At 38.1% G+C, this 26564-nt stretch overlaps 1 protein-coding gene across 10 annotated transcripts; it reads left to right on the forward strand.

Annotated features, from left to right (window-relative positions):
• The first annotated feature begins 1212 nt into the window (after positions 1-1212).
• On the forward strand, positions 1213-5970 carry LOC108986591 (transcription factor MYB27-like). 10 transcript variants are annotated; one of them, XM_035689332.1, is made up of 9 exons: positions 1213-1415; positions 1545-1657; positions 1864-1952; positions 2040-2130; positions 3383-3449; positions 3813-5097; positions 5193-5322; positions 5408-5511; positions 5600-5970. In XM_035689332.1, exons 6-9 carry the CDS (start codon positions 4950-4952, stop codon positions 5950-5952), a joined length of 735 nt encoding a protein of 244 aa, XP_035545225.1. In that variant the 5' UTR covers positions 1213-1415; positions 1545-1657; positions 1864-1952; positions 2040-2130; positions 3383-3449; positions 3813-4949; the 3' UTR covers positions 5953-5970. The 10 variants fall into 10 exon arrangements, with proteins under 10 accessions (XP_035545225.1, XP_035545226.1, XP_035545222.1 ...); XM_035689333.1 differs by having other exon boundaries at positions 1557-1657; XM_035689329.1 differs by having other exon boundaries at positions 1214-1415; positions 1536-1657.
• The last annotated feature ends 20594 nt before the right edge of the window (positions 5971-26564 follow it).

Below are 26564 nucleotides of genomic sequence, written 5' to 3' on the forward strand. Positions count from 1 at the left end.
GAATGCCCGGCATGCAACCTCACTCGTGAACCCATGCAGGGTCATGTGTGCCTTGAAGGTTTCCAGGTGCTCGAGGGGATCTTTCGACCCGTCGTACTCGTTTATCAATGGGACTTTGAACCTCGGGGATAGAGGAACTGCCATGACGTTGGCGCTATATGGCAGCTCAACTCTGGTGAGCAACTGGTCCACTATGGAAGGCAAGCCCACCCTTTTGACCACCTCGTCATACTTGTTTTCAAGTTTCTGGGACCGGAGGTCTTCCTTACGTCCTTCTTCTTTGGCCGCCTCCATCTTAGGGGGAAGATGGGTCTCGGAGTTGTGGCTTTGCTGGTCTCCCTCCGATTCCCCATCCCCCCCCCCCCCATCTAAGGTGATATTTTTCCAGCGTAGGGCCGTCATCTCTTCCATGAGTTTCTATATCGATATAGGTTGCTCATTGATCCTTCCTTCCATCATCTCGGGTTGTTCTCTTTCTTGCCGCGAGGCTTGAGAGCGCATTGTTGCCGGCATACGAAGGACACACTACTTGTAGGAAAATAAATCTCACTGACGATGCCAATGTTGATGTAGTGTTTTACGAGCCTGGGCAACTCCACACTAGGAGCACTGGCTCTTCCCTGCAAGGAAGAGGTCGTGGGAGCTCGAGGGCCATGATACCTCCAACGCTCAAGTTAGATTAAGGTTGAAGGTAAAGAGAGAAAGTGAGAACTAAAATGAATATACAACGAAGTGTTTAAGAGTGTGAGTTAAGAACCCCCTCTTGGCAGAGAGAAAGGTATTTATACCTGGATGGGGTGAATCCCGAGATGATGGTGACTAGTGTGCGGCTCCGTACTGGGATCGCATGTCCCTCCTAAACTCCTGCTTTCCGCCAGTCCTGCCAAGCTTGCCAAACCTGGTCAGGGTTGTTGCTGACACTCAGGAGGGCATGTCCATTGCGTGCCAACTCTCGAGACGCATTAAATGCGGCGTGGTCCTGTCATGCATTCTTGCACCTGCATCATTAAATGTAGTGTGGCGAAGGACAGGTTCCCTTCTATGCCATTCAGACAACAGTGTCAGGGTTGGTGGCACCTCGATTAGTGATGCCAAGTAACATAGTCTCACATGCTCTTGTCAGGACTCTTACCCTACATCCTCTAGGCCATCTCGGCCCATCCTGATTCTCATACGCGGACCCGACCCGGCCGGCCCGGGCCTGGTCGTTGGCTGGCCCCTGGGGATTTCCCCACTCACAGTAAGATTTCCCCACTCAAGTATGTCCAAAAAGGGAGGACCGACAGCTTCTCTTCTAAAGGACGCCCCATGGTGGCTGGGCGGCACCGTCTGCAAAGCCCATCCCCAAAATTGACCATTCCCCGGCGGTCCTTCCCCCAAACTGCTACTTCTACTTAAGCCACTCCGTCATGAAGGTTAGGTCCCTCTCTCTTCCCAAATACACACCCACGCACCGCGCACGGATGTTTTCCTTTATAGTATTTGTTTGTGTACGTGTACGGTTTAGCTCTATAATGGGTTATATTGATTTCCAGGTTTCTTAGCTTTGTTTGCAGCATCTGAATCTGATAGGAAGTGGGTTGGCAATGAAAGCCATGTTAGAAGCAGCAGGACCAGAGTGCGTTCTCCCCTTACAAGTTACACCCATCAAATTACTGTTACGCCCATCAAATTACTCGGTGTCAAGTTTATTTTTTTCCATCTTCACTATCATCGGAATGAGGGTCTTAGAAATTTAGTTTATTTTTTAATATTTAACTTCGCAAATTTGATGAATATTAACTGATTTATTACATGACTGACTTTTCATTTGATTTCTTTATTTTTTACATGACTGATTTTCTTTGGTTGATTGATCTTTAGAGATTTCTGTGGGCACCTATGAGTGGAAATTGCCAGATGCTAAATGCAGCTCTCCGATGTTTGCAGTAGGACTTCAGGGCTAAAAATAAGTGGGAAATCCAGGTTTTTTATTTTTTATTCAGTTGATAATTCATTTTGTATTTTGTCCTATTATATATCTTTCCTTGTTGTGGCAGCTTCATCTTGTTAAGGCCCTGGGTTGTGGTTGAATTCAAGGAAGGGAGTATCTACTACAACCTCAAGGATGGTGGTTGTTGTGGGGTATTGGTGAGCTTATGAATACAATCACTTCCTTTTTTAGAGCACGATTTTTAAACGCTTATGCAATTTCTATGTTTCAACACATACATGGGTTGTTGGGAAATCCAATTTAAATACATGTATGTGTACAGAAAATTGCCATACATCTGAACTGATTTATTTATATAGGTTTGAACTTTATTAGTAGCCTTTTAGTTAGAATTGGCTGGATGAACATTTATAATGTGTGTTTAGGCGTTTGACACACCAAGTATGAAACAGGAAAATTTCTCTGGAGATCTTAGTTACTGGATACGAACCCAACTTTGTTTGAAGGTGAAATTATATGAGTTTAAATTGTGTGGAATGAGTCTCAACAGCATTCCTGATTTACTCTCTCTTTTTTTTAATAAAACTGTTAGTAATGTAATTAGCAACATATGCTGCCAACACATGGCGCACCATTGTAGGATGTATTTAACTTCCTTTCTCAGACGATGAATTCCACGTAGTGGTTAATTGCTTTTGCAGAGGAACCCATTGTGGCATCAATTCCTTTTCCTAGGTGCTTACATTCCCCAGTAAAGGTCATTTGTTTGCTGTTAAACACTTTCAAACTAGTGCATACTACACTAAACAGTGTCATCCATAGTGTGTCTAATAACAAATAGGTGATTTTCATCCAAATTGTATGCCATGCCCCAAATTTAAGATGGGCATAGTGTGGCATGAACCTGCCTCTCTTCAATTTGTAAAACTTCTGGTCTCAGTAGCTCTCTTACTCTCTCTCTCAAAAGTGAGTTATTTAATAAGAGTTTAGCTACTTACAAGCTGGTGTGTGAACACACTGCTTACTGTGAAACTAAAAGGTATAATTTTTTTTAAAACAATACTATTTTATGCTAATTGATGTGGCAGGCTTCTACATCAGTGATTCATTTGGTGTCAATAAGTGGACTTGCAATAATAGTATAACAATTTTGATTGGTTTTGTTGATTTTTTTTTAATGCTAACATAATTTATGTTCTTTTTTCCGTTTTTTTAATTGGTCAGTTTTAATTTCTAATATTGTACTATGTGAAATTGCATGATGTTTGAGCTACTTTTATCTCTGTTTTTTCTTTCGGCTTGGGTGGGGGGCGTGCTGTTTTCTAAATCTTGTGTTGTGTTTGAAACATGGCAAGATATTACTGCTCACTTGCGTTTGAGGTAACTAGTTTTTCTTAACATGTTCTATTATTTTTCTTATTTCTAATTCTTTTTTGTGCATATGGACAGGAATGGCCTATAGATGTTAATCTAAAATTTGTTGTAACCAGTTGTACGAGAACTCGTCACTTGGAAGGTAAATCGTAAACCTCCATGTTTCAAGGGGCAGTTAATATTATGCACGTGTTGACAAACCATGCGTATTTGTTGGTGACTAGTCTTTCAGGTCATCTTGGTGGTAAAAAAAAAAACTGATTGCATTTCTAGTATAGGTAGATAAGTGCGATAGATACTCTGATATCATACTTTGTTTTTGGCCATGGAGTTACGCAGTTATACTGTGGCCTTTCTTCTTTATTAGTTTATGTTTTATCTTTGTTTGAATTAGTTATCTGTCAAAAGGAAAAAGATTTTTAGATTTCATACATCAAATATGAAATTATATCTTTCTTGCCAGCGTGCCATGATTGATGTGGTTTTACTGGTTTCTTTAATGCAGCTCATGGATGATGCTGTCAACCTCGTGAACAAATCATTTATTGATCGCTTGTAGCAATTGGTTTAAGAGGGCATGTTTTTGTACAATTTGTTGCAATGAGAAGAAGAGAGGGCTTGCCAAGCAATGTAAACCTTAAATAAGACCTCTCAAATATGTTGTGGGCAAGAAGCGGCAGGATTTATATTGGATGGAAATATTAAAATTCAAAAGATATACCTATTCTCCAATGTTCTCTTGGCTATATTACTCGCAGGATTTTTTTCCCATTTAGATATTTTTAAGGATGTTCACTATTCTTTTTTTTTCAACAACTGTGAAAGCCTTAGAAAGTATTTTGATCAGTTTTTTAGGATTATCCTCTGCTTTCATAGTTGTGTAAAGTGTTGTAAATCATTTTTCAAGATCCTTTATGCTAGGCATTTGGTAAAGATGTACAATTCTAGTTATTACAGAGCATTCGATCTCATAGTCCCCAACACGTTCAAGACTCAACACGTTCTACATCAGGAGACAGTTGTTGCAGCAATAGTAGGGGGTAGCATTGAGAGTTCCTAAACTATGTTCCATGGCCCAAGGCTCAGTACATGAGTGGGCGGACAGAGCCTGTCTCACCTCTTGTCAAAGAGCATGTCTTGCTGCTGACTGCTCGAGTCCGTATCATTTCCACCCAAATGAAATCTCCAGAGAAGATCTGGATGATAAAGTATAAACACTATCCCTATCCTGTCGGTTTTTTCTTTATTTTATGTTCAAGGGATTTTGTACTCCTGGCATTTAACAATTTGCCGTGGAAAAACCCATGTATAGAGTTCCAATAATAGTAGTTGCTGTAGTAGAAGTGAAGGACAACCTTTGCACATATAAAGTAACAGTGCCAAAAAAAGGTGATGCAGAAAGGGAGATAGAAGTAGAACTACATGGATCCTAACGCAATGAAATCGTGTCAAAACTCATACATGGCCCTAATCAAGACGTCAAGGACTATGAATATTTAAGCCAATGGTGGAGTTGCCACAAACTAGTGTTGTCCACCAATATTGCCATGAAATGTTTTCTGGTCACATTCTCTTTTCTTCTTTTCCTATACTTTTTGCCATCCTGTTCTTCATATAAAAAGACCCCCAAACTTCTCTTTGTATGTTGCAAACAACAATGGCTTATCAAGTAGCCATGCAAGGAGGGAGATTGCGCAAAGGGCCTTGGGTTGAAGAAGAAGATGAGCGGCTCACGACCTTTGTCTCCCTTATGGGGGAACGGAGGTGGGATTCCATTGCCAGAGCATCAGGTATGATCCATATGAGTAAACACAAACATATCATTCATTATTCGTTTCATGGACAAAAATCTAAGTTTATAGGCAAGTTGTTTATATGCATGTAGGTCTACAAAGAAGTGGTAAAAGCTGCAGGTTGCGGTGGATGAACTATCTCCGTCCTGATCTTAAGCATGGTCAACTAAGCATTGATGAAGAGCGGATCATTCTTCAACTTCATGAGTTATGGGGTAACAAGTTAGGTTCTTTCCTTTTCATTGGTTAATTGAAAGTTAGAACCGAGTTCGAAAAGGATTGCTCTAAACTATGTTCACCCTTTTAGGTGGTCGAAGATTGCCCGAAGGTTGCCGGGAAGAACTGACAATGAGATCAAGAATTACTGGAGGACACATTTAAGGAAGAGAACACAATTGGCTCAAGAAGAAAGTGATACACATTTTGTTCAACTTCCTGATATTTTCTAGTCAACGGTGTTATGTTCTCTCTGCACTAATAACGCCCGTTTTCTCCACAGGGAACTTTCATTCTAAAATAAACAATGCTGAACAAGACTTCTTCTTTCATGAACAAGGTGGCATGACTACTGTAAGATATCAGTGTGGAAACAAGGGCTCTGTTGATAAGGACTCGTGGGGTACCATGAACGATATCTCCTCCGATGCACTCGGGTTCTCGGACCTTCAATTTACTTGTTCTCCATATGAAACCCGCTTATCAGATTGGATGTCAGGACTTTCAGATGATCAAAGCAAAATAAAGCATCAGGAAGACTGTAATACTATAGAATCATGTTGCTGTTATCTTGCTTGGATTTCAGACAATTCAAATACATGGGACTACTCAGGTTCCCTGTGGGACATGGATTAAGCTGACAGTTAATGTAAATACAAAGAACCTTCAAAACTGTAAAACCTTGTGTGGTTCATCCTGCATTATCCATTTTTATACCTAACTTGTTTCTAATTGTCTGCTATATTTCCTTTTTATGTCCTTTCAGTAGAGCAAACCAGTGTTAAGGGATTAGGAATAAAGAAAATTAATATAAATATATATATATATTGCAATTTTTTAAAACCAAAACCTTTTTCAAACTGCTTGTGGAGTAATTATTATTGTCATAGCATTACGGTAATGAGTATTGATATTTATTGAGGAAGGGTTTTGTAGGTCCACTATCAAATTTAAGGGTAACTGATGGTAGAATAAAAAGTTAAAAGATGAAAGTCTACCTCTCTCTAAAAAACTTAGATCATCTATCTCATACATCTCTCTCTCAAAAAATTGTAATACTTGGGCTTCAATCAAGCTGAATTTGAACAAGAGTACTTGAACTCGATTAGCATGTTTACTTGTTTGATATCTGCTCGAACTTGAATAAAATTTTTATATTATTGGTTGAACTCGGCTCGTTAATCATTAATGTTATTCGAATTCAACTTGAACCTAACTGGAAATAAACGAACGAGTTGAGTTTGAGTAGCTCAAGCTCCAACTTGATTATTTTTTTTTTTTATTCCTATCTTTTGTAAAAAGAAACGTAAAAAAAAATTATATTTTAAATTTTACGAAAAATTCTAACCATTTAACTATTCAACCAAATAGTTTTAATTACAACATTTTATGATATAAAGTTTTATAAAATAAATTAACTTATAGTTATAAATTAAAAACATAAAACATAAGATAAATGTAATAAGCTAAACCATTTAATATATATAGAGAGAGAGAGATAGAGAGAGAGAGAGAGAGAAAGAAAGATAACATTATAAATCAAAAGTTATAGGTGTATAATATATTATTATCTAATATAAGCTATGAATATATTACAGCAATGTGTATTGCAAACATATGATATAAGTATATAGTTATAATATATAAGTTATTGTACGTATATATTACACTAAAAATATAATAATATGCAATAATAAGTAATAGTTATAACTTACAATGTGTATAATTTATCTAGTATAATGAAAGCTATATTGTGTATAAGCTTAGTCATATGATTCCTTAATTAAAAATAAATACCATCAACTTATGCTATGGTGTAAATTATTTACACGAATTATAATTAATTTGGTAATTGTTTCAAATAATTATGTATTTGCTAAGAGTCTAATGGCCTGATAACATATGACTCGATTCTCTAAATGAAAAAATTGGGTTTGAACCCCTATAAAAAATATATATATATGTATTCACTCATTCATTTATTGTCATATCAATAGGCTATAATCTATGTCACAATTAGAAAATTAAAATATAACAAATGTTATATTACATAATACATAATTAACTAAATTTAAAAATAAATTATATTACAAACATAAAATATCTTTTATAAAAGAATTATACAGAGTATCCTAGACACACTTTGGGAACATAATAAATATATTAAATAAGGTAAATCATAAGTAAAATATATCATTAAGTATATGTAAAATACAACTAACATGTAATAAATAGCGCACACATATATATAGAACATATATTATATATATAACATATATTATGAGCTTCAAAACAAGTTCAAAGGGGTCAAGTTGAGGCTGTTGAGCATATATGTGTTTTGTTCACGAGTCTAAACCGAGTCAAGTCAAGTTTATATGAATTTTGCTCGTTTAATATTTGAACTAATATTAGTATTTACGTATATATCATTTATTAAATAAACTGATTTCGAATTGGGTATATACGAGAAGAGCTTGAGCTATTCAAGAGTCTAAATCGAATCGAGTCGATTTTATATGAGTTTAGCTCGTTAATATTTTAACCAATATTAATATTCATGAATATCTCATTTATTAAATAAACTAATTTCGAATCGAGTATGTATGAGTCAAACTCGAGTTGTTTTGGCTCACTAGTTTAAACCGAGTCGAGTTTATGCAAATTTTGTTCATTTAATATTCGAACAAATATTAATATTTATGAACATCTCCTTTATTAAATAAATCGATTTCAAACCGAATATACAGGAGCTAAGGTGGAGTTGTTCACGACCTGTTGATTTGCAGCCTTACATGCGCACCACCCATTTTTCCCAGAGAAGCTCTGTTACGAAGTTTTTGCAAGCAAGCACCCACCTCCCCCTCTCCCCCGTTCTCCGAAGGGTTAATTAAATTAGTCTCGTTTGTATTCGTAATCCATCTTAATTCATCATTACAACTTTCTTAAATTTTTACATAAAATATAATAAATAATTTATTTTTTTTAAATTTCTAAATAATTTATTTTCACACAAAATATAATAAATAATTTAATTTTTATTCTACTATTTATAAATCATCTCAATCCATCTCAATTCAACTCTAAATCCAAACCACTCAATTTTCTCTTTCCTTTTATGTGATTTTTACCTTCTCTACCACCCTTTTCTTAACCGCTCATTCTTACCTACCTCCACCACTATCCTGCTGTATACCTTACCTACCATCTTCTTCTTCTTCTTCTTCTACTAGTCTACTACGTACCACCATTGCCACTAGCTACCACTATCAATATCTAGACATTTTACTTCTAACTGATTCGTGGATAAATCCCTTCGATCTCATCATTTCTACATTTTATAGAATATAACTGAGACCGACTCCCTTAATATTGATTATTAATTAACTGAAACACGATTTAGTAGGCTATATGCCGAACACATACTAAAATGTGTCTCATGATCAGTACTTGAGTCTAATGAAATCTCTTATTCTTCAATTTTTTTAATCCATTAATTTTTAACTAAAATGTGTCGATATCTTATTTTACACTAAAATAATAAAATATTAAAGGGTTGTTAAATGTACTTTTCTCACAAAGCTGGAGTTACGATCATCTTCGGTTGTTCTAGTCTAGTTAGTCTAGTCAAGATCCGTGCGCACTTGCAAATATTAATAAAACTCGCTGGATGTTGCACAAATTTGACTGTCCACTTTGTCAACTGCACCCTAATTAAGCAGCATCCATTCTAGCGAAAGAGGACATCTTCTAAGCTAATTAGGCACCACAAGTAATCAAAGACATTTTTTTTCAGTAGAAAATTACGGTTACATTCCCAAACATACAATATTTACAATGTTAATATAAGTTTGCTCTAAACTTTTCAAACACCCAAAACTCAAAAAACTACTTCAAGACATATTAATAAAAAATTAAAAAACATAAAAAAAAAAAAAAAAAAAAAAAAAAAGTTTTGGAGGGAGCCACCATGGGGCATGGGATATTACAACGCCCTAATAGAAGGCCCAAACTACATAGCATCTACTCCAGAAGGACTAGTAAATGATATAATTAAAGTCTCATTGGAACCTTATAAAGAGCAATAACTCTTTATTCTCAAGCAATATGAGATCATCTCATACACCAGCTACCCTTATCATTATCATGTGGGGGTATCACAATCTCTCCCCCTTAAATTCCCGACATCATCGTTAGGTTAATCCATCGTAGGTAACACGACTCAAGTCTCACATTTCTAGTTGAAATTGACTATGATACCATTTGTGTAACACTTCCAGTTACTTAAAAAAAAAAAATAGACTGAAATCGCTCACTTTGAAGGGAGCACCTCTATAGAAGAAATGAAGAAGAAGACGAGAAAGGAAAATCGAAATTTTCATTAACTTTCTGAATAGCTAAAACCTAGAGCCCTTGGCTCAAACATAAGGAAGATGACCCCTACATGGGTTCGGGCTAACACAACTAAAAGCATAAAAGAAAATAAAACTAAGGGCCCAAGTCCACTAGCTACACTGTAGTCCAAATAACCTGCTAAATCATAATAAAAATAATTGTAAATAGAATTAAACTAGCCCAAGGCCCATGGCCCAATCACTTCATTTGTGGGCTATGAAAAACTATCCCCCATAGAAGCACCTTGTCCATAAGGTGCGGTATCCTTGCCCATAATTGTCCCACCACCTGGATCAAAAACAAGAATTTTCCTTGTCTCAAGAGCGACACTATGTTTCAGAACAACATCACCATTAAGGATTGCTCCCATACCATCATAGGCCCTATCTTCTATTGTACAACCATGGATAATAGCAACAGGAGGGATCGACAATAATTCTATGCCTCCCTTTTCAAAGAATGCAAAAGCTTCAAGTGAATGCCCATCATTGCCCATCTTTTTAAGGTGAACTGAAACAAACTCTCCATGAAGTTCTGTAGAAAACTCCAGGCCAATTGGGCCACCCCCAACAGTAGCAAAATAACACTTGGTACTACATGTAATATTGGGCAGCAGAGGGGTGAATGCTAAATAATTATAAGGTGATGCCACTTGCACCTTATATGAGGGTTTCATCATAAGCTCAATGTCGTCCTGGCCATTACAATTCATTTCCATGGGAGTTATTTCCCTTCCTCTATCAATGGGCCAAAAAACACCTTTAAGTGGCAAAAAATCAAGCAATTGAGGAGCAAGGTTCGTATCTACTAAAACTTGCAATCCCATATGAATTCTCCATTCCCTCCACCAAAGCTTACAAAAAAAGTATAAATGACCCCATATACCTCAAAATTACCTATCATAGTATGTTGTGCACTCAAATTTTGAAACTAAAAATGATGGCATGGGAATTGTGCTTACCACTAGAAATAGAGATAGAAGTCAATATATATCCACTTGAGCTAAAGGTGATGCTGATTTTCTCAATTATATCGACAAAGATTTCCTCCCTCGCCCTACCCCCAGGGTCAATTGCTTCAACAGATTTTGTCACAGCTGTTCCTAGCATGTGTTTGCCCCTTGCATAAAAATGGAAGAAGGGCCAAGAGATTGTAAACGTGCAGCATCAATCACAATTGGCTTGTTAAATACATAAGACTTCAACATTTCTGTGGGTGTTGTTTGTACATAACCAAAGTTAATTACTTCTTCAACCAACTCGTACACAAGCACAATATGTTTCCGCAATGACTTTCATTAATAATTCCAAGGTAGTATTTAATGACACAGGCAATCCTTTGCAAAAGCTCTAAGACGAGAGAAGATGACACATTAACTCTTGTAGTTGCAACAAATAGCAATCCAACAACCTTCACATGAAAGTAGTTTACACCATTCACATTTGCTTCAACTTTGCCGCTAAATAGGGCCCCACTTATTCCAGAATCATCACTACATCCACGAGTACCACAATCTCCTTCAGATGACATACAATGAGAGTTCATCTCCGCCAACTTGACATCATTTTTTGACTGAATCAGTCGATAAACATAAACGTCGCCAACATAATCCCAAATTTGTTGTGTTCGCATGTCAAGAGAGTAGCAATGTTGTGTATCCTTCCAATGCAAAACGTCATGACCTTCTTTATATCTTCCACATCCTACAAAACCACAAGTCATACAAACCGAAAGATCTTCCCGTGTCCCACAAACAAAACAAGTTGGCTTCACATCTTGTTGCTGACAGAATCAGCAAAGCTCAGCCTCGCCCGGTGAAAATTTCTTCCCTTTGAAACTGCAATAAAATCCATCAGCCGTTGACTGATTCACAAACCTGATTAAAACGTTGTACCAATTCTCCATTCCAAAGTTCACAAGAGGCACGATCAAGACGAAATTGAGAGAAAGACTTAGAAGAGAGTTTATTGTGTCTGAGTTGATGGCCCACATGGAATCTCCTGCGGCATAAGGAAGCAAGAATAGCCACCAAATGTAAACTCCCTCGGCCACCCACAAAATTATTTGCAGCAAACATCTTTTGTTATCATTGACCACTTCGAGCGAGTAACTGCATGAGCCTTTCAAATAGGCTTAGAATCTTCCGAAGGCTTGGTCCAGTTTGTAGCCCACGACACCCTTGCAGAGCAGACCGACGAGGAAGTTGAAGTCCTTGAGGGCCTTGTACGCATAGGGTCCATCAATGGGTTGGTGGTACAACCAATCGAGAACAAGCTTCTTTTGCAGAAAAATTGCCAGTGTAGGCCGAAAGCCATTCAAGAGTACAATGAACCCATATGCAGATCTTGACAGTGCTGTTATGCTCTTTTTGTGGCCTGATTCCTTAACAAGAGGGTGGTCATGGGTGTCGTTGCAGAGCTCACTGGACATGGCCGTAAGGAAATATCGAGTGATAATCAAATTTTTGTTTCCAAATTCCATATGCACATTCAGGAAGAAGCGTCCTAATAGTGACTGTGAAAAATGGAGATGTGGGAAATGGAAATCTTGAAGACTGCATCCACCAGGATCAAACTTTCATCTGGTATCGAGAAGTATCTTGATGGACTTTCCTTCTCTGATAATTGTATGGGCCTTGCTTGTTGATGGAATAGAATGAAAGACAAAAAGTGATGGAGATGAAAATCGAAGAGGGAAATTTGAGTGTTGCAAAGTTAATTTCGGATGTGCAAGAGAATATTTGAGAAAAGGAATTTCAATGGGATGACCCTTGGTTTGATCTTCCTCTTCCTGCAACGCACGAAGCACTTGTTCCAGATAGGTGAACTCTTCATTGAAGTTGTTCCTGAAGCCTTCAAAGTTGTTCTCGACATCTTTGAATGTTTGCAAAATAACTTCAAAATGTTGTTGCGACTACTCGACTATCTCTTAAATTTTGAGTAATAATGAGATAATTTCTTCCATTTCCATGGATTGATGAAGTAGCTGCCAAGGAAAGTCTAGCTCTAGATACCACTTGTAACACACCTCCAATTACTTAAAGAAAAAATAGATTGAAATCGCTCACTTCGAGGGGAGTACCTCCATAGAAGAAATGAAGAAGAAGATAAGAGAAAGGAAATAGGAATTTTCATTAACTTTCTGAATAGTTGAAACCTAGAGCCCTTGGCTTGTACATAAGGAAGATGACCCCTACATGGGCTCGGGCTAATACAACTAAAAGTATACAAGAAAATAAAAATAAGGGCCCAAGCCCACTAGCTACATTGTAGTCCAAATAACCTACTATCACAAGAAAAGCAATTGTAAATGGAATTAAACTGGCCCATGGCCCAGTCACTTCATTCGTGGGCTGTGACAATTTGTCACGCCTCAATGGAAGGCCCAATTCATGTGTTTATACTCTAAAAGGACTAGTCAATGATATAATTGGAGCCCCATTGGAACCTTATAAAGAGCAAGAACTTCTTCTTCCTAAGCAATGTGGGATTTCATACACCACCTATCATTGTCCTTATCATATGAGGTATCATAGGTATGGAGTCATATTTTTTTCTTTTTAATTTAAATAAGTTTTTTAATATTTTTTTATTATATTGCTTTTTAAATTTTTCTTAAAAATCTAGATTTTTTTCATATTCAAATTGACGTAATTTTATAACGAGTTCCATCACTTTTTTAAAATTATATAAAACTAACATCTTAAAATTTTTTATACTATTCACAAACACTCTCACATTATTCATAAAGAGAAATGATTTGTACAATCCTCAAAATAGACTAGTTCCGTACAAGCCCTTGTAAAAAAGTGGATCCCCACCTTAAAAAGTGTGAAAAAAATATTTTTTATTAGTAGGACCCCCTTTTTTACAAATGGTTTATATGAGACTTGTCTATTTGAGATTTGTATCTAGCATTACTAATTCATAAAACCAATCTTACACTCCCGTGATTCTATTTCTCCCTCTTATACTTTCTTTTCCTTGTTGCAATTGCGTTGCGCTATTTTCATCATAAAGTAATTTTAATTTGATCATAAAGTAATAAGAACTGCTATAATTACAAAGAGATCACATAAAAATAAATCCACAAATTAACGTGACTTGATGTGATACGTTAGATCTACTTTACAATAAAAATAGGTCTACAATTTAATGTATTATATCAAATTACTATTGTGAAAAACAAATACCAACGATGGCAAACAAAGAAAAGCATATTTCAAAATCACATGACACACAATTTACGTGGTTCGGCAACGTGCCTATGTTCAGAGAGCTGCAAAAGTTTTATTAATTCAGAGGAGATTACAATTACACAATCTCAACTCACTCACTCTAAGGTTTTTTCTCTCACACAGTATGCCATCACATTTTGCCTCTTTTGTTCACTTTGATAATTGCTGAAAATCGCGTAGAAGAAGTTAAAATATTACATATTTATATTGTGTCGAGCACAGCTCAAACAAACACTGGGATTTGTGTCTCATTCGAGTCCACTGTTGTGTGAGACTAGAGCAAACTCACAGGTTGAGCTTCGCTCGAGTGCTTAGTCAATCGACAGTCTAGTGAACTCACGGGTTGTGCCTTTTTTGTTCAAGAACCAGGCTCCACATGCAACCCAACAATCTCTCCCACTTGGAGATTGGTTCTCCACATGCCAGCCACTGTTCCAGCCAAGCCCTATCACCTCTGCAGCTCACAGCTTCCGTTTTCAAGCCATAAGACACACTGAAGTCGAGCCTGACTTTAGTCTCTCATGTGCATCGCCCTCAGTCAGCACATCCATTGGGCGACTCACAACTCCCACTGCACTAGGAGTATCCAGTCTTGAACTGACCCTGGCAACATTAGCCAACTTCCTCAGGCTTACATGAGGAATGGCAAAACTGAATCCCTTTTGCTTCCTCATCTAATTTGCGCAACCAAGCCTGCCATTTTGCACTCCTGTATTTTCTTGCACATCACTAGACCTTGATGTTAAATACAAAGAATTAGATCTCTTACCATGCACCAAGACCAGCACACCCTTAATGATCTTCCATGCTCTTTCAGAAAATATTACTACATAACCGTTGTCATCAAGCTGTCCCACAGATATCAAGTTTTTCTTCAGACTTGGAACGTGTCTAACTTGCTATAAAACCCACACGCCCCTAGTCGGAAGTGTGATGCGCACATCACTCAGTCCTACTACATCCAATGCCTCTCCATCAGCTGCGTACGTCTTCAAAAAATACTAGCAACATAGTTCTGCATGTCTCTCGATGTGAGGTGCTATGGAATGAAGCCCTTGAATCCAACATCCAATCATCAATCGGACTGTGCACTGCAAGGATTAGGGCATCTTGTATTTCTTCAGCATAGCATTCATAGAGTCATTCTCAGTACTTTCCTGATTCCGATAGTCTCTATTGATGTGGCCTGGCTTGCCACAACTCTAGCAAGTGATTTGTTGCGCAGATCTTGTCTTACTCTTGCGCTTGCTCTTGGAGTTTGACCTGTCATGTATTCTGCCCCGATTGTCAATGTCCAGGGCCAATCCTGAACTCGAGAACTCACCAGAGTCTCTTCTAAGTACCTTTTCAGCAAGAATCATGCCATGTATGTCGCCGTAGTTCATTTTCATATTGTCGGTTGAACTACTCACCGCTATCATCATGGCCTCCCAACTATTTGGCAGCGATGCCAACAGAATCAGTGCTCTGATCTCATCCTGAAACTCAATCTTTGTGGAACACAATTGATTTGTGATCGTATTAAATTTATTCAAGTATTGGGCCACAAACATACCTTTTGACATCTTCAGATCGAACAACTTCTTCATCAGATGCACCTTATTATTTACCGACAGCTTTTCATACGTACCTGACAAAGTTGCCACGAGATCCGCTGTGGTTCTCTCATTGATAATGTTGTGCGTCACTGTTCTGGACAGGGTCGGCCGAACAACTCCCAGAACCTGTCGATCTAACAGATTCCACTCAGTATCGTCCATACTCTCTAGCTTCTTTCTCAAAGGTGGAAGATGGTGCCTATTCCCATAGAGATAGTCCTTGATCTGTATCCTCCAATACTCAAAGTCAGTGCCGTCAAAGTTCTTGATTCCTAGTACTTTCAATTTGTCTCCAAACATCGTTCTCCTTCAGACCCGAACCTTGGCTCTGTTGTGAAAAATACATACCAATGATGGCAAACAAATAAAAGCAATGATCAAAATCACACGATACACAAGTTACGTAGTTCGACAACGTGCCTAAGTCCGGAGAGCTACAAAAGTTTTATTAATTCAGAGGAGGTTACAATCACACAATCTCAACTCACTCACTCTAGGGCTTTTTCTTTTCCACAATATGCACTCACACTTTGCCTCTTTTGTTCACTCTAAAAACTGCTGAAAATCATGTACAAGATGTCAAAATATTATATATTTATAGAAACCAGTGTTGGAAATCTTAATTGGCAAAAAATACGTCTTTCATTCAAGCGGCATGTCGAGCGTACCTCAAGCAAACAACCAATGAACATTGGCTCGAGCAGTGTGTTGAACACAGTTCCAGCGAACACTAGAGTTTGTGTTTTGCTCGAGCCCACTGCCACTTCAGCGTCAGGTCGAGCGACAATCAAGCGAACTCATGGGTTGCGTCTTTTCTACTCACGAACTAAGCTCCACATGCAACCCAATAGTTACGTCAGTTTGTGAGTTTAGTTTTGTGAGATCTCTATATGACTAAAGCATTTTTCTTTAATTATTGGGCCGTACCTCTCCTTTTGTACTACCCTACTGTTACACTGCATGTCTATTTGCTTGGCTATAATCACATCAAGCTCCACAAAGACCCACATGTTTCCAATTCTAGTGGCTACGAGTAGAAGTGACTATTATTTAGAATGGTCTCAAAACTCTCTCAAAACTTTTCACCTCATATCTAACTCGAAGGGGTGGGAGCTTCAACTCTCTTCCCCCTCCCTCCTGCCCCCTCCCCCTCTTTCCCCACCCCCGTCTCCTCTGCGTAGTGCTGCATTTTGTGTTTTTGTGTCTTTTCAGGCTAAATAAGGGAGAATCGCAGATCTGGATTTTCCAACGACTATAGACCAGCACACGCCCCTCCATCGTGTTACCCAGCCGCCGATCTTCAAGACCATCGAATGCGGCGCCAAATGGAGTGGCGAGTCACTCCACGCGTGGCCTAAAGCTTTCGGAGACGTTAGACGAGTGCCTCTCACGCTCCACCGGGAGGCCCTCTACCGATGCCAAGCGCGGCGCCTTTGGGGTTTGTGAGTTCGGAGTCTCCAAGATCGACCGTCGATCTCCTCCCATAGCGGCGCGTGTACTGCATGCGCCACAACAGCCTCTTGGAGCACTGTTTCTTTTTCAACTTTTACAGTGTTTTTCATTTTATTTTATTTCGTGTCCTGTCTTTACTTTTTAGAATAATAAAAATCCAAAAAATTTGTCCCTTCAGACCTCAGTCCGAACGGTGTGATCCCCCCTCTCTGTTTAGGCGGTGTATGGGGTTGGTGCATCCTACTCCGCTTAGTCGGGGTATGGATTTTGTCACCCGGTTACTGTTAACTTTGTCTGGGAAAAAGCTGTGCACGACAAATCTCTTAGACTTAGGTCTTCAGAGTTCTGCCGTCTAGATTAGACCATGTCAGCCACGAAAGTGTGCTGGGGAGCTATTAACGTTTGTAATTGACTTGTTTTTTAAGTCAAAGTTATATGTCATTTATTATGAATAGAATGCGGTCCGTTATTATATAAAAAAAAAAAAAAAAAGAATGGCCTCAAAGTGCTTCTAAATAATATTATAAGATATATAACTAAACAAAACATGCATATAATTTTTCTTATTTTTTAATATATGTTTTAATTTTTCAAAGATGTAGAAAAATGATTTGAATTCATTTTATACCATTTATTACAAAAAAATAAAATAAAATAAAGAAAAAAATGAAGGAACCTATCTTTGTTGTGACATAGCAAAACTCATCAATTAAAATACTATTCTCTTCCTTTCAGAGTAGAACTTCTCTTTTATTGACCAAGCAAGCAACTAGGCATGTGTTTGTATCAGACTCAACCTTTTAATTTTATTTTTTGACGTTCAGAAATATTTCCCAAGCCTAGAGCTTGGATCTAGCAATTGAATATATTAATATCGAGTACCAAGTCATGTGTTTGCATTTTCATAATTTCACCAGTACATGAGCTATATATATAAAAAAAATGCTACTCTTATAATTTATTCTTGAATAATGGTAATCTTACTACTCTTTTACTACCATTCTACTACTCTTTTTAATTTTTTTAAATTTTTTCTTTTACTTAATAGTTAAGAAAATGACTATTAGTGGAAGTTCATATTTTTTAAATTTTTTCCTACTGATTAAAGATATTAAAAAAATACTTGAAAAAAAAAAAAGCAATTACACAAAGTGTAGTAAATTGGTAGTAAAAAAGGTTGTAAGTTTATTATTACCCTTTATTCTTACCGTTAGAGTTATCGCATGCTATGATTTTTATTTTTTTTTATTTAGTGATTAAAGAAGTATTTTTTAATAATATTATAATTTTTTATTTTTTAAAAAATATTTAAAAATATATTTAAAAATTAAAAATAATAATATAACTGAATATAACTCTCAACAGGAGTGGTGGCTATAGAGCCACCCATATATATAAAACCCATCTGCAAAAATTGCAAGCAGATTGTGATCTTAATGCGCTATAGGATTCTTCATTATAAAATAAAAAAATAAGAAGATAATGTCATCCAATCCTCTAGACGTCATGATCACGAAATACATCCAAAAATGACTAGAAAATCACACCACCCATATATGCAGTTCCTCTTCCAGGCTTCCAGCTTTATGTCTTGAGAGGCTGAATCTGGGTACTTAAACCCACCGGAGGATTACATCACCCCCAATCCAATCTATCAAAACACTTATCTTTTTAAGTTACCGGCATATTTATATAATAGTAAATGGCTATCAAACGGTCACTAAACGAAAATTTTTTTTTTTTTTAGTTTTCTATTAAATTAACTTTAAGTCACTATTGTAACTTTGAGAACAGTTGGTTTCTTATCCTCAGTTTTCATTTTTTCACATTTTTATCCGTTGAGTATTAAGATATTTTGAGTTTATTATTTTTATCCTTTATGTTTTGCCGGTTGTGTCAGTCTACCTACTTTTTCTCTGTATGTTTTTCTCTTCTATTGTTTTATTATTTTTATCCTTTATATTTTACTGATTGTGTCAGTATACTATTTTTATGTTTTTTTTTTTTTCTGTGTATGCTTTTTGTCTTTTGTAGATTATATGATTTCAAAGCTTTTAATTTCGTTGACTATGATGTTATTGGGGGTTATTGGGTTTCTGATGCCTTGCAGCTAGTATACTTTTGTGTCAGTAATACTTTTTCGATTTGTATGTTTTTTCTCTTCTGTAGATTGTAATATCAGTGCATGCGTATACGAGGAGGTGTCTTTGGTCTTTTGGTTCAGCTGTGTCAGGTGTCAGTAGCTTTACCTTTTTTTACTTTCTTGTTGTTCTCTTTCCTCTTCATTTTCTATCTCTTCTTCTTTCTGAAGTAACCTTTTTCTCTCTTCTTCTTTGTTAAGAGGTGGCTTGAATTCAGATGAAACAGTGAAATGTTGTATGTTCGCTCAAGCGGAGGTTCACTCAGCTCGAGCGAAATCAGACAGAGAGCTTTGCTCGACATTTGCTCGACACTCAGCTCGAGCGAGACAAAGAGCCTCGCTCGACATTCGCTCGACACTCAGCTCGAGCGAATTCAGACAGAGAGCCTCGCTCGACATTCGCTCGACACTCAGCTCGAGCGAAATTAGGCAGAGAGCTTCGCTCAAGCATCGCTCGACATTGAGATTGAGCGATATAAAGACAGAGAGCTTCGCTCGACCCTCGCTTGACATTCAGCTCGAGCGATATTCAGTCCGAGAGTTTGGCTCGACATCGCTCTTCTGTTGGCTTGAGCGAAGTGTACAAAACCTACGCTCGATCGACACTCGCTCGAGTGTTCGCTCGAGCCAATGTTCACAGAAGTGAATTCTCGCTGTTCCTATAAATATCAAACAACGCCTCCCTTTTATTTTACACTTCAGAAATTATTTTTGTCTTGTTTTAGTGATTTCTTGAGAGAGAAGTTAGAGTGAGTTTGAGAGATAACTTCTTTGTGAAGTTTTGTATTATTCTTCTATACTCCATTTTTGTTGATAGTGAAATCTTCGATACCGACCCCACCAGTGGACGTAGGCTCATTTTGAGTCGAACCACTTAATTCTTGGTGTTCTTTCTGTGTGATTGTCATCAATTTCTTTCGTTTATTTCCGCTACTATACTTCGAGTTAGTCTTAGATATACAGTTATTCCCAACAAACTGGTATCAGAGCTTGGCTCAGGGTGATCTGGTGGGATGGCTATGGCTAAGTTCGAAGTGGAGAAATTTGACGGTCAGAACAGTTTCAGTTTATGGTGCATCAAGATAAAAGTTTTACTGCGACAACAAAGCTTGTCAAAAGTATTAGAGGTATCAGTATCTGACGATTCTCTGGCTCCTTCAAAAGAAGAAGAAGAAAAGGTACATAATACTATTCTTTTGTCACTATCTGATGGAGTTTTAAGAGAGGTTGCTACGAGGAGACTGCAACTGGTCTTTGATCTGCACTTGAGAATCTGTACATGAAGAGATCTCTCACCAACCGTTTGTATTTGAAACAACGGTTATACACTCTCAAAATGAAGGAATGTACTCTTATTTCTGAACACCTAGATGAATTTAATAAAATCATTATGCATCTGAGGAATATAGATATTAAGCTTGAAGAAGAAGATCAAACGTTAATTATTTTATGTTCATTACCCACATCTTTTGAGAACTTTGTGAATTCCATGTTGTATGGTAGAAATACAATTTCCTTGGTAGATGTAAAATCTGCTTTGAATTCTAAGGAATTGAGGAATAAATTGAGTGTGAAGAACACTAATGAACAAGCTAGTGGCTTGTTTGTTAAGGGGTCCTCAAGCAGGGGTAGATCGAATGATAGGGGTTCATAGAAGAATAAGGGGAAATCCAGGGGCAGTTCACAAACAACGTTTAGTAAGAAAAACGTCAAATGTCATTACTGCCATAAGTTTGGTCACTACAAAAATGAGTGTCCAAAATTGAAAAACAAAGAGGACGGCACTAGTTCCTCTAATGCCGTTAGTGTTGCTGATGATAGGTCTAACGACTCAGATCTTGTTCTAGCAATTAGCGACTCCAGTAGTCGCTTTAGTAACAAGTGGGTCATGTACTCAGCTTGCACTTTTCATATGTATCCCAAGAAGGACTGGTTCACGAACTATGAATCAGTCAACGGAGGCTCCGTTCTGTTAGGGAATGATATGGCTTGTAGAATTGCTGGAATTGGTTCAGTCAGAATTAAGATGTTTGATGGAATTGTCAGGACATTGTCTAATGTTCGACACATTCCAGAGTTGAAAAAGAATCTTATTTCTTTGGGTACTCTTGATTCTCTGGACTACAAGTACACTGGTGAAGGTGGAGCTATCAGAGTCAGTAAGGGCTCTATGGCTGTGATGAAAGGAGATAAGACAAATGGTCTTTATTTCCTTCAGGGCTATACAGTGACAGGTGCAGCTGCAGTGTCTGTTTCAAATGATCCAGATTCAGATGTCACACGTTTGTGGCATATGCGTTTGGGTCATATGAGTGAGAAGTGGATGTCAATTTTGAGTAAGTAAGGTTTGTTATGTGACCAGAAGATAGGGAAACTGGATTTTTGTGAACACTGTGTGTTTGGAAAACAGTGCAGGGTTCAGTTCTCTACAGGGGTTCATAGAACCAAAAGTTCTGTGGACTATATTCATTCTGATCTTTGGGGTCCATCTTCCGTTCCGTCAAAAGGTGGAGCTCAGTATTTGCTTACATTCATTGATGATTTCTTACGAAAAGTTTGGGTTTACTTTCTGAAGCAGAAAAGCGATGTATTTGTTAACTTCAAACAGTGGAAAGCTTTGATTGAAAATCAGACGGGCAAGAAAATTAAGCGACTTCGCACTGACAATGGTATGGAGTTTTGTGGAGGCGAGTTTGATGAATTCTACAAAATTGAAGGTATTGCTAGACATCGTACAGTTAGACATACTCCACAGCAAAATGGGGTAGCTGAACGGATGAACATGACTCTCTTGGAGGGAGCCCGCAGTATGCTTTCAAATGCAGGCTTGGCTAAGGATTTCTGGGCTGAAGCAATCAACATAGCCTGCTTCTTGGTCAATCGTTCTCCAGCCACAGCGATTGGTTTGAAGACTCCGAATGAGATATGGTTTGATACTCCTGCTGATTATTCAAATTTGAAAATTTTTGATTGTCCTGCATATTTCCATGTTAATGATGGAAAACTTGAGCCAAGGGCAAAGAAAGACATATGTATTAGGTATGCTAGTGGGGTGAAGGGATTCAGGTTGTGGTGTACTGATCCTAAATCACCCAGGTTTGTGATCAGTAGGGATGTCACTTTTGATGAAAAATCCATGCTTAGTCTGAGAAAGGAGATTACTGTGTCTACAGGAAAAGAACAGGATGTTAGAAAGTAGGTGGAGTTTCAGGTGGAAGCACCACAAGGGCTGCCCAGTGGCTCCCAAGATCATGCTATTGCAAATGAGCATGATTCTGATTCGAGCAGCGGCGCACAAGGTGAGCAAGACTACAATATAGCGACTGGTAGACAGAGGAGGCAGATTAGACCACCTCAGAGATATGCTCATGCAGATATGGTGATGTATGCTCTTACTATGGCAGAGAATATTGTTGGTCAGGAGCCTTCCAGTTATTCAGAAGCTGTCAAGAGCGCAGAATCTGCACAGTGGTGCGCAGCTATGACTGAAGAGATTGAGTCTCTTCACAAAAACCAAACATGGGATTTGGTTCTGTTACCAAAGAAGGTGAAGACTGTTGGCTGCAAATGGGTCTTCAAAAGAAAAGAGGGAATTCAGGGTGACACAGATGCAAGACAAGGCACGCTTAGTTGCTAAGGGCTTCAGTCAGAGAGAAGGCATCGACTTCAATGAAGTTTTCTCTCCAGTAGTGAAACACAGTTCGATCAGAGTGCTACTTGCTATAGTAGCATTGTATGACCTAGAGCTGCAGCAACTTGATATTAAAATAGCGTTCCTACATGGAGAGCTTGACGAGACCATTTATATGCATCAGCCAGAGGGATTCATTGTTGAAAGCAAAGAAGATCATGTGTGCAGATTGAAGAAATCATTATATGGTTTGAAGCAGTCTCCAAGGCAATGGTATAAACGTTTTGATTCCTTTATGATTGATCATGGTTATTTGAGAAGTAACTATGATAGTTGTGTTTATCATAAGGAGTTATCTGATAAGTCTTTTATTTATTTGCTATTATATGTTGATGATATGCTTATTTCTGCTAGAGGCATATCTGACATTGGTTTGTTAAAAACCCAACTCAGAAATGAGTTTGAAATGAAAGACTTAGGTGCTGCAAAGAAGATTTTGGGGATGGAAATCTTCAGAGATAGGAAAGCTGGAAAGTTGTACTTGTCCCAGGGAAAGTACATTGAGAAAGTGCTTCAGAGATTTGGAATGTTTGATTCCAAACCAGTAAGTACACCACTTACTACACACTTTAAGCTTTCAGCTTCCCTATCTCCTCAGACAGATGAGGAGGAACGGTTCATGGCTAGTGTTCCTTATTCCAGTGCAGTTGGCAGTATCATGTATGCAATGGTTTGCACTCGTCCAGACATTTCACAGGCAGTGAGCGTAGTTAGCAGGTATATGGCTAATCTGGGTAAGACTCATTGGCAGGCTGTGAAATGGATTCTCAGGTATTTGAGGGGAACTTTGAACTTTGGCTTAATATTTGATAGAGATGTTGATCTCAGTTCCAAAGTTACTGGTTTTGTTGATTCAGATTATGCTGGAGACTTAGATAAAAGAATATCATTGACAGGTTATGTTTTCACTTTGTGTGGGTCTACTATTAGTTGGAAGGCAACACTGCAATCTACTGTTGCTTTATCAACTACAGAAGAAGAGTACATGGAAGCAACAGAGGCTGTTAAGGAGGTCATTTGGTTGAAAGGCTTGATCAATGATTTGGGTTTACAGTAAGATGGGATTTCAGTATTCTGTGACAGTCAGAGTGCAATACATTTGACCAAAAATCAAATGTATCATGAGAGAACGAAGCACATTGATGTCAGGTATCATTTTCTCAGAAAGATTGTTATAGAGGGTGTTATACAGATTCTGAAGATTGCTACTACAGAGAATCCAGCATATATGATGACAAAGCCAGTTGCAGTATACAAGTTCAAACTTTGTTTGGACTTGATTGGTGTTCGCATTTTGTGATTCCCGTAAGGGATTTGGTGGTGGGGATTGGTTTTGTGGTCAGAGGTTTTTTGTGTTGAAATTGGCAGAGTTCAATCCAAGGTGGAGATTTGTTAAGAGGTGGCTTGAATTCAGATGAAACAGTGAAATGTTGTATGTTCGCTCGAGCGGAGGTTCACTCAGCTCGAGCGAAATCACTCAGCTTGAGCGAATTCAGACAGAGAGCCTCGCTCGACATTCGCTTGACACTCAGCTCGAGCGAATTCAGACAGAGAGCTTTGCTCAAGCATCGCTTGACATTCAGCTCGAGCAATATAAAGACAGAGAGCTTCGCTCGACCCTCGCTCGACATTCAGCTCGAGCGATATTCAATCCGAGAGTTTTGCTCGACATCGCTCGTCTGTTGGCTTGAGCGAAGTGTACAAAACCTACGCTCGCTCGACACTCGCTCGAGTGTTCGCTCGAGCCAATGTTCACAGAAGTGAATTCTCACTATTCCTATAAATATCAAATGGCGCCTCCCTTTTATTTTACACTTCAGAAATCATTTTTGTCTTGTTTTAGTGATTTCTTGAGAGAGAAGTTAGAGTGAGTTTGCGAGATAACTTCTTTCTGAAGTTTTGTATTATTCTTCTGTACTCCATCTTTGTTGATAGTGAAATCTTCGATACCGACCCCACCAGTGGACGTAGGCTCATTTTGAGTCGAACCACTTAATTCTTGGTGTTCTTTCTGTGTGATTGTCATCAATTTCTTTCGTTTATTTCCGCTACTATACTTCGAGTTAGTCTTAGATATACAGTTATTCCCAACATTCTTCTCTTTGTCTCTCTCTTCTCTTCGTCTTCATCCAAGCATTCTCTCTCAATTCAGAACCCTTCTCTTTTTTCTCTCTCCGTCTCGCGCCACTAGCCGCCATTAGCAGCTGCAGACCAGGCCGGACAACAGCCCTCCTTCAAGCAGCATCAACTCTCTCTTGATCTCTTCTACGTTTCCCACTCGCAGCTACTGGAGGAACATTCTTCAGGTTTTCATCAAACATGGCAAACAATTAAGTTTATATTGCTTGTCTAGGCCTCTTTGGAGTCCCACCCTTAACATGATTAATCAAATTCTTGTATAAAGTGCTTGCATTTTCTACACTTGCTACATCACCCCCTTCTGATGGCCAACGGCTCTCTGATACAATGATTTGCTACATCACCCTCGGCAGAAGCTAGCGGCTATGGTCTTAAGCTTAGAGTCGTACATCTTGGGCTCGCACATAGTCACCGTCATGAGAGTCTCGCTAGAAAACTGAGCCAGTGGTGCAGTTCCAGGCTTGGCAGTGGAGCAGCCGAGAAAGTCCTCAAGCTTCAGACCGACGGTGAACATGGAGAGGTCTGTTACACCAGCGATTGCATCTTCTTCAGGCCTTGCGTCGACAACAGTACTTGCGATAGAATCAATGTCATGTGTGAGAGATGCGTGGGGATGTTGGGAGAGATGGTGAGAGATGTTGAACCTGGGGTAGAGGACGTGAAGGCTTGGAAGAGGGAGAGTGGGGATGAGTCAGAGGGCAAGTGGGAGTTGGTGTGGTTGGAAAGAGAAAAGCCGGGCGAGTTCTGAGGAGAAGAATCAATGTCGTCGAGGAGTGTGAAAGAGATGCGTGGGAGGGTGTGTGGGTTTGGGGTTTTCTATCTTTGGAAATAGCAAAAAATGACTTCTTTTAACTCCTAGAGAGAGATCACAGGGAGAGTTAGGGAAGGGTTAAGACTCTTGTGGGGAGGTAAATGAGTAAGGAAATGAGCTGAGGAATGACACAGATATAGAGGTAGAAGAAAGAGATGACTATGAAGGAAAATAGATAACTTGAGGTCTAGAAGCACCAGATTAGGTGCACCACCCAACTCCATTTCCTTTTCACTTTACTTTCTTTTTTTTAAAAATTTCCCTTGTTTCTTCTTTATTTCCAAAGTTTTGGTTCTCCGTTTAGCACTTGAGAATGTGAAGATCAAAGTTCCTTTTTCTGATTGAAAGTTATTTTGTCAATAGAACAGATTCCTTCCACTTATCATTAAACATATGGTGTGCAAATGCAAATGGATATTTCCCTAGTTTCAGTTTTATAATTTTCTCCAAAAACATGTACCATTTTAGTGCAAGTTTTGGTTTTTGAGGCAATAATGATACTCTGGGATTTGCATTTGCACACCATATGTTTAACAAGAAGTGGAAGGAATGCAGATTCACTATTTGTGACCAAAAAAAAAAAAGGATAATGATAGCAGTACAACTGGTTTACCATCAGTTTACTACTTGCATATAAAAAATACATTTTAAAATTATACAATAATTTTTATAGTACTATTTTGTATTTTTGTATTTATTATTATTATTATTATTATTATTATATATCAACTAAATGGTAAATGAGTTGTATATCAGTTGGCAAAGTATCATTAAAAACAGTACTATAA

This window comes from Juglans regia, chromosome 4 (assembly GCF_001411555.2).
Source record: "Juglans regia cultivar Chandler chromosome 4, Walnut 2.0, whole genome shotgun sequence".
Classification (NCBI taxonomy): domain Eukaryota; kingdom Viridiplantae; phylum Streptophyta; class Magnoliopsida; order Fagales; family Juglandaceae; genus Juglans; species Juglans regia.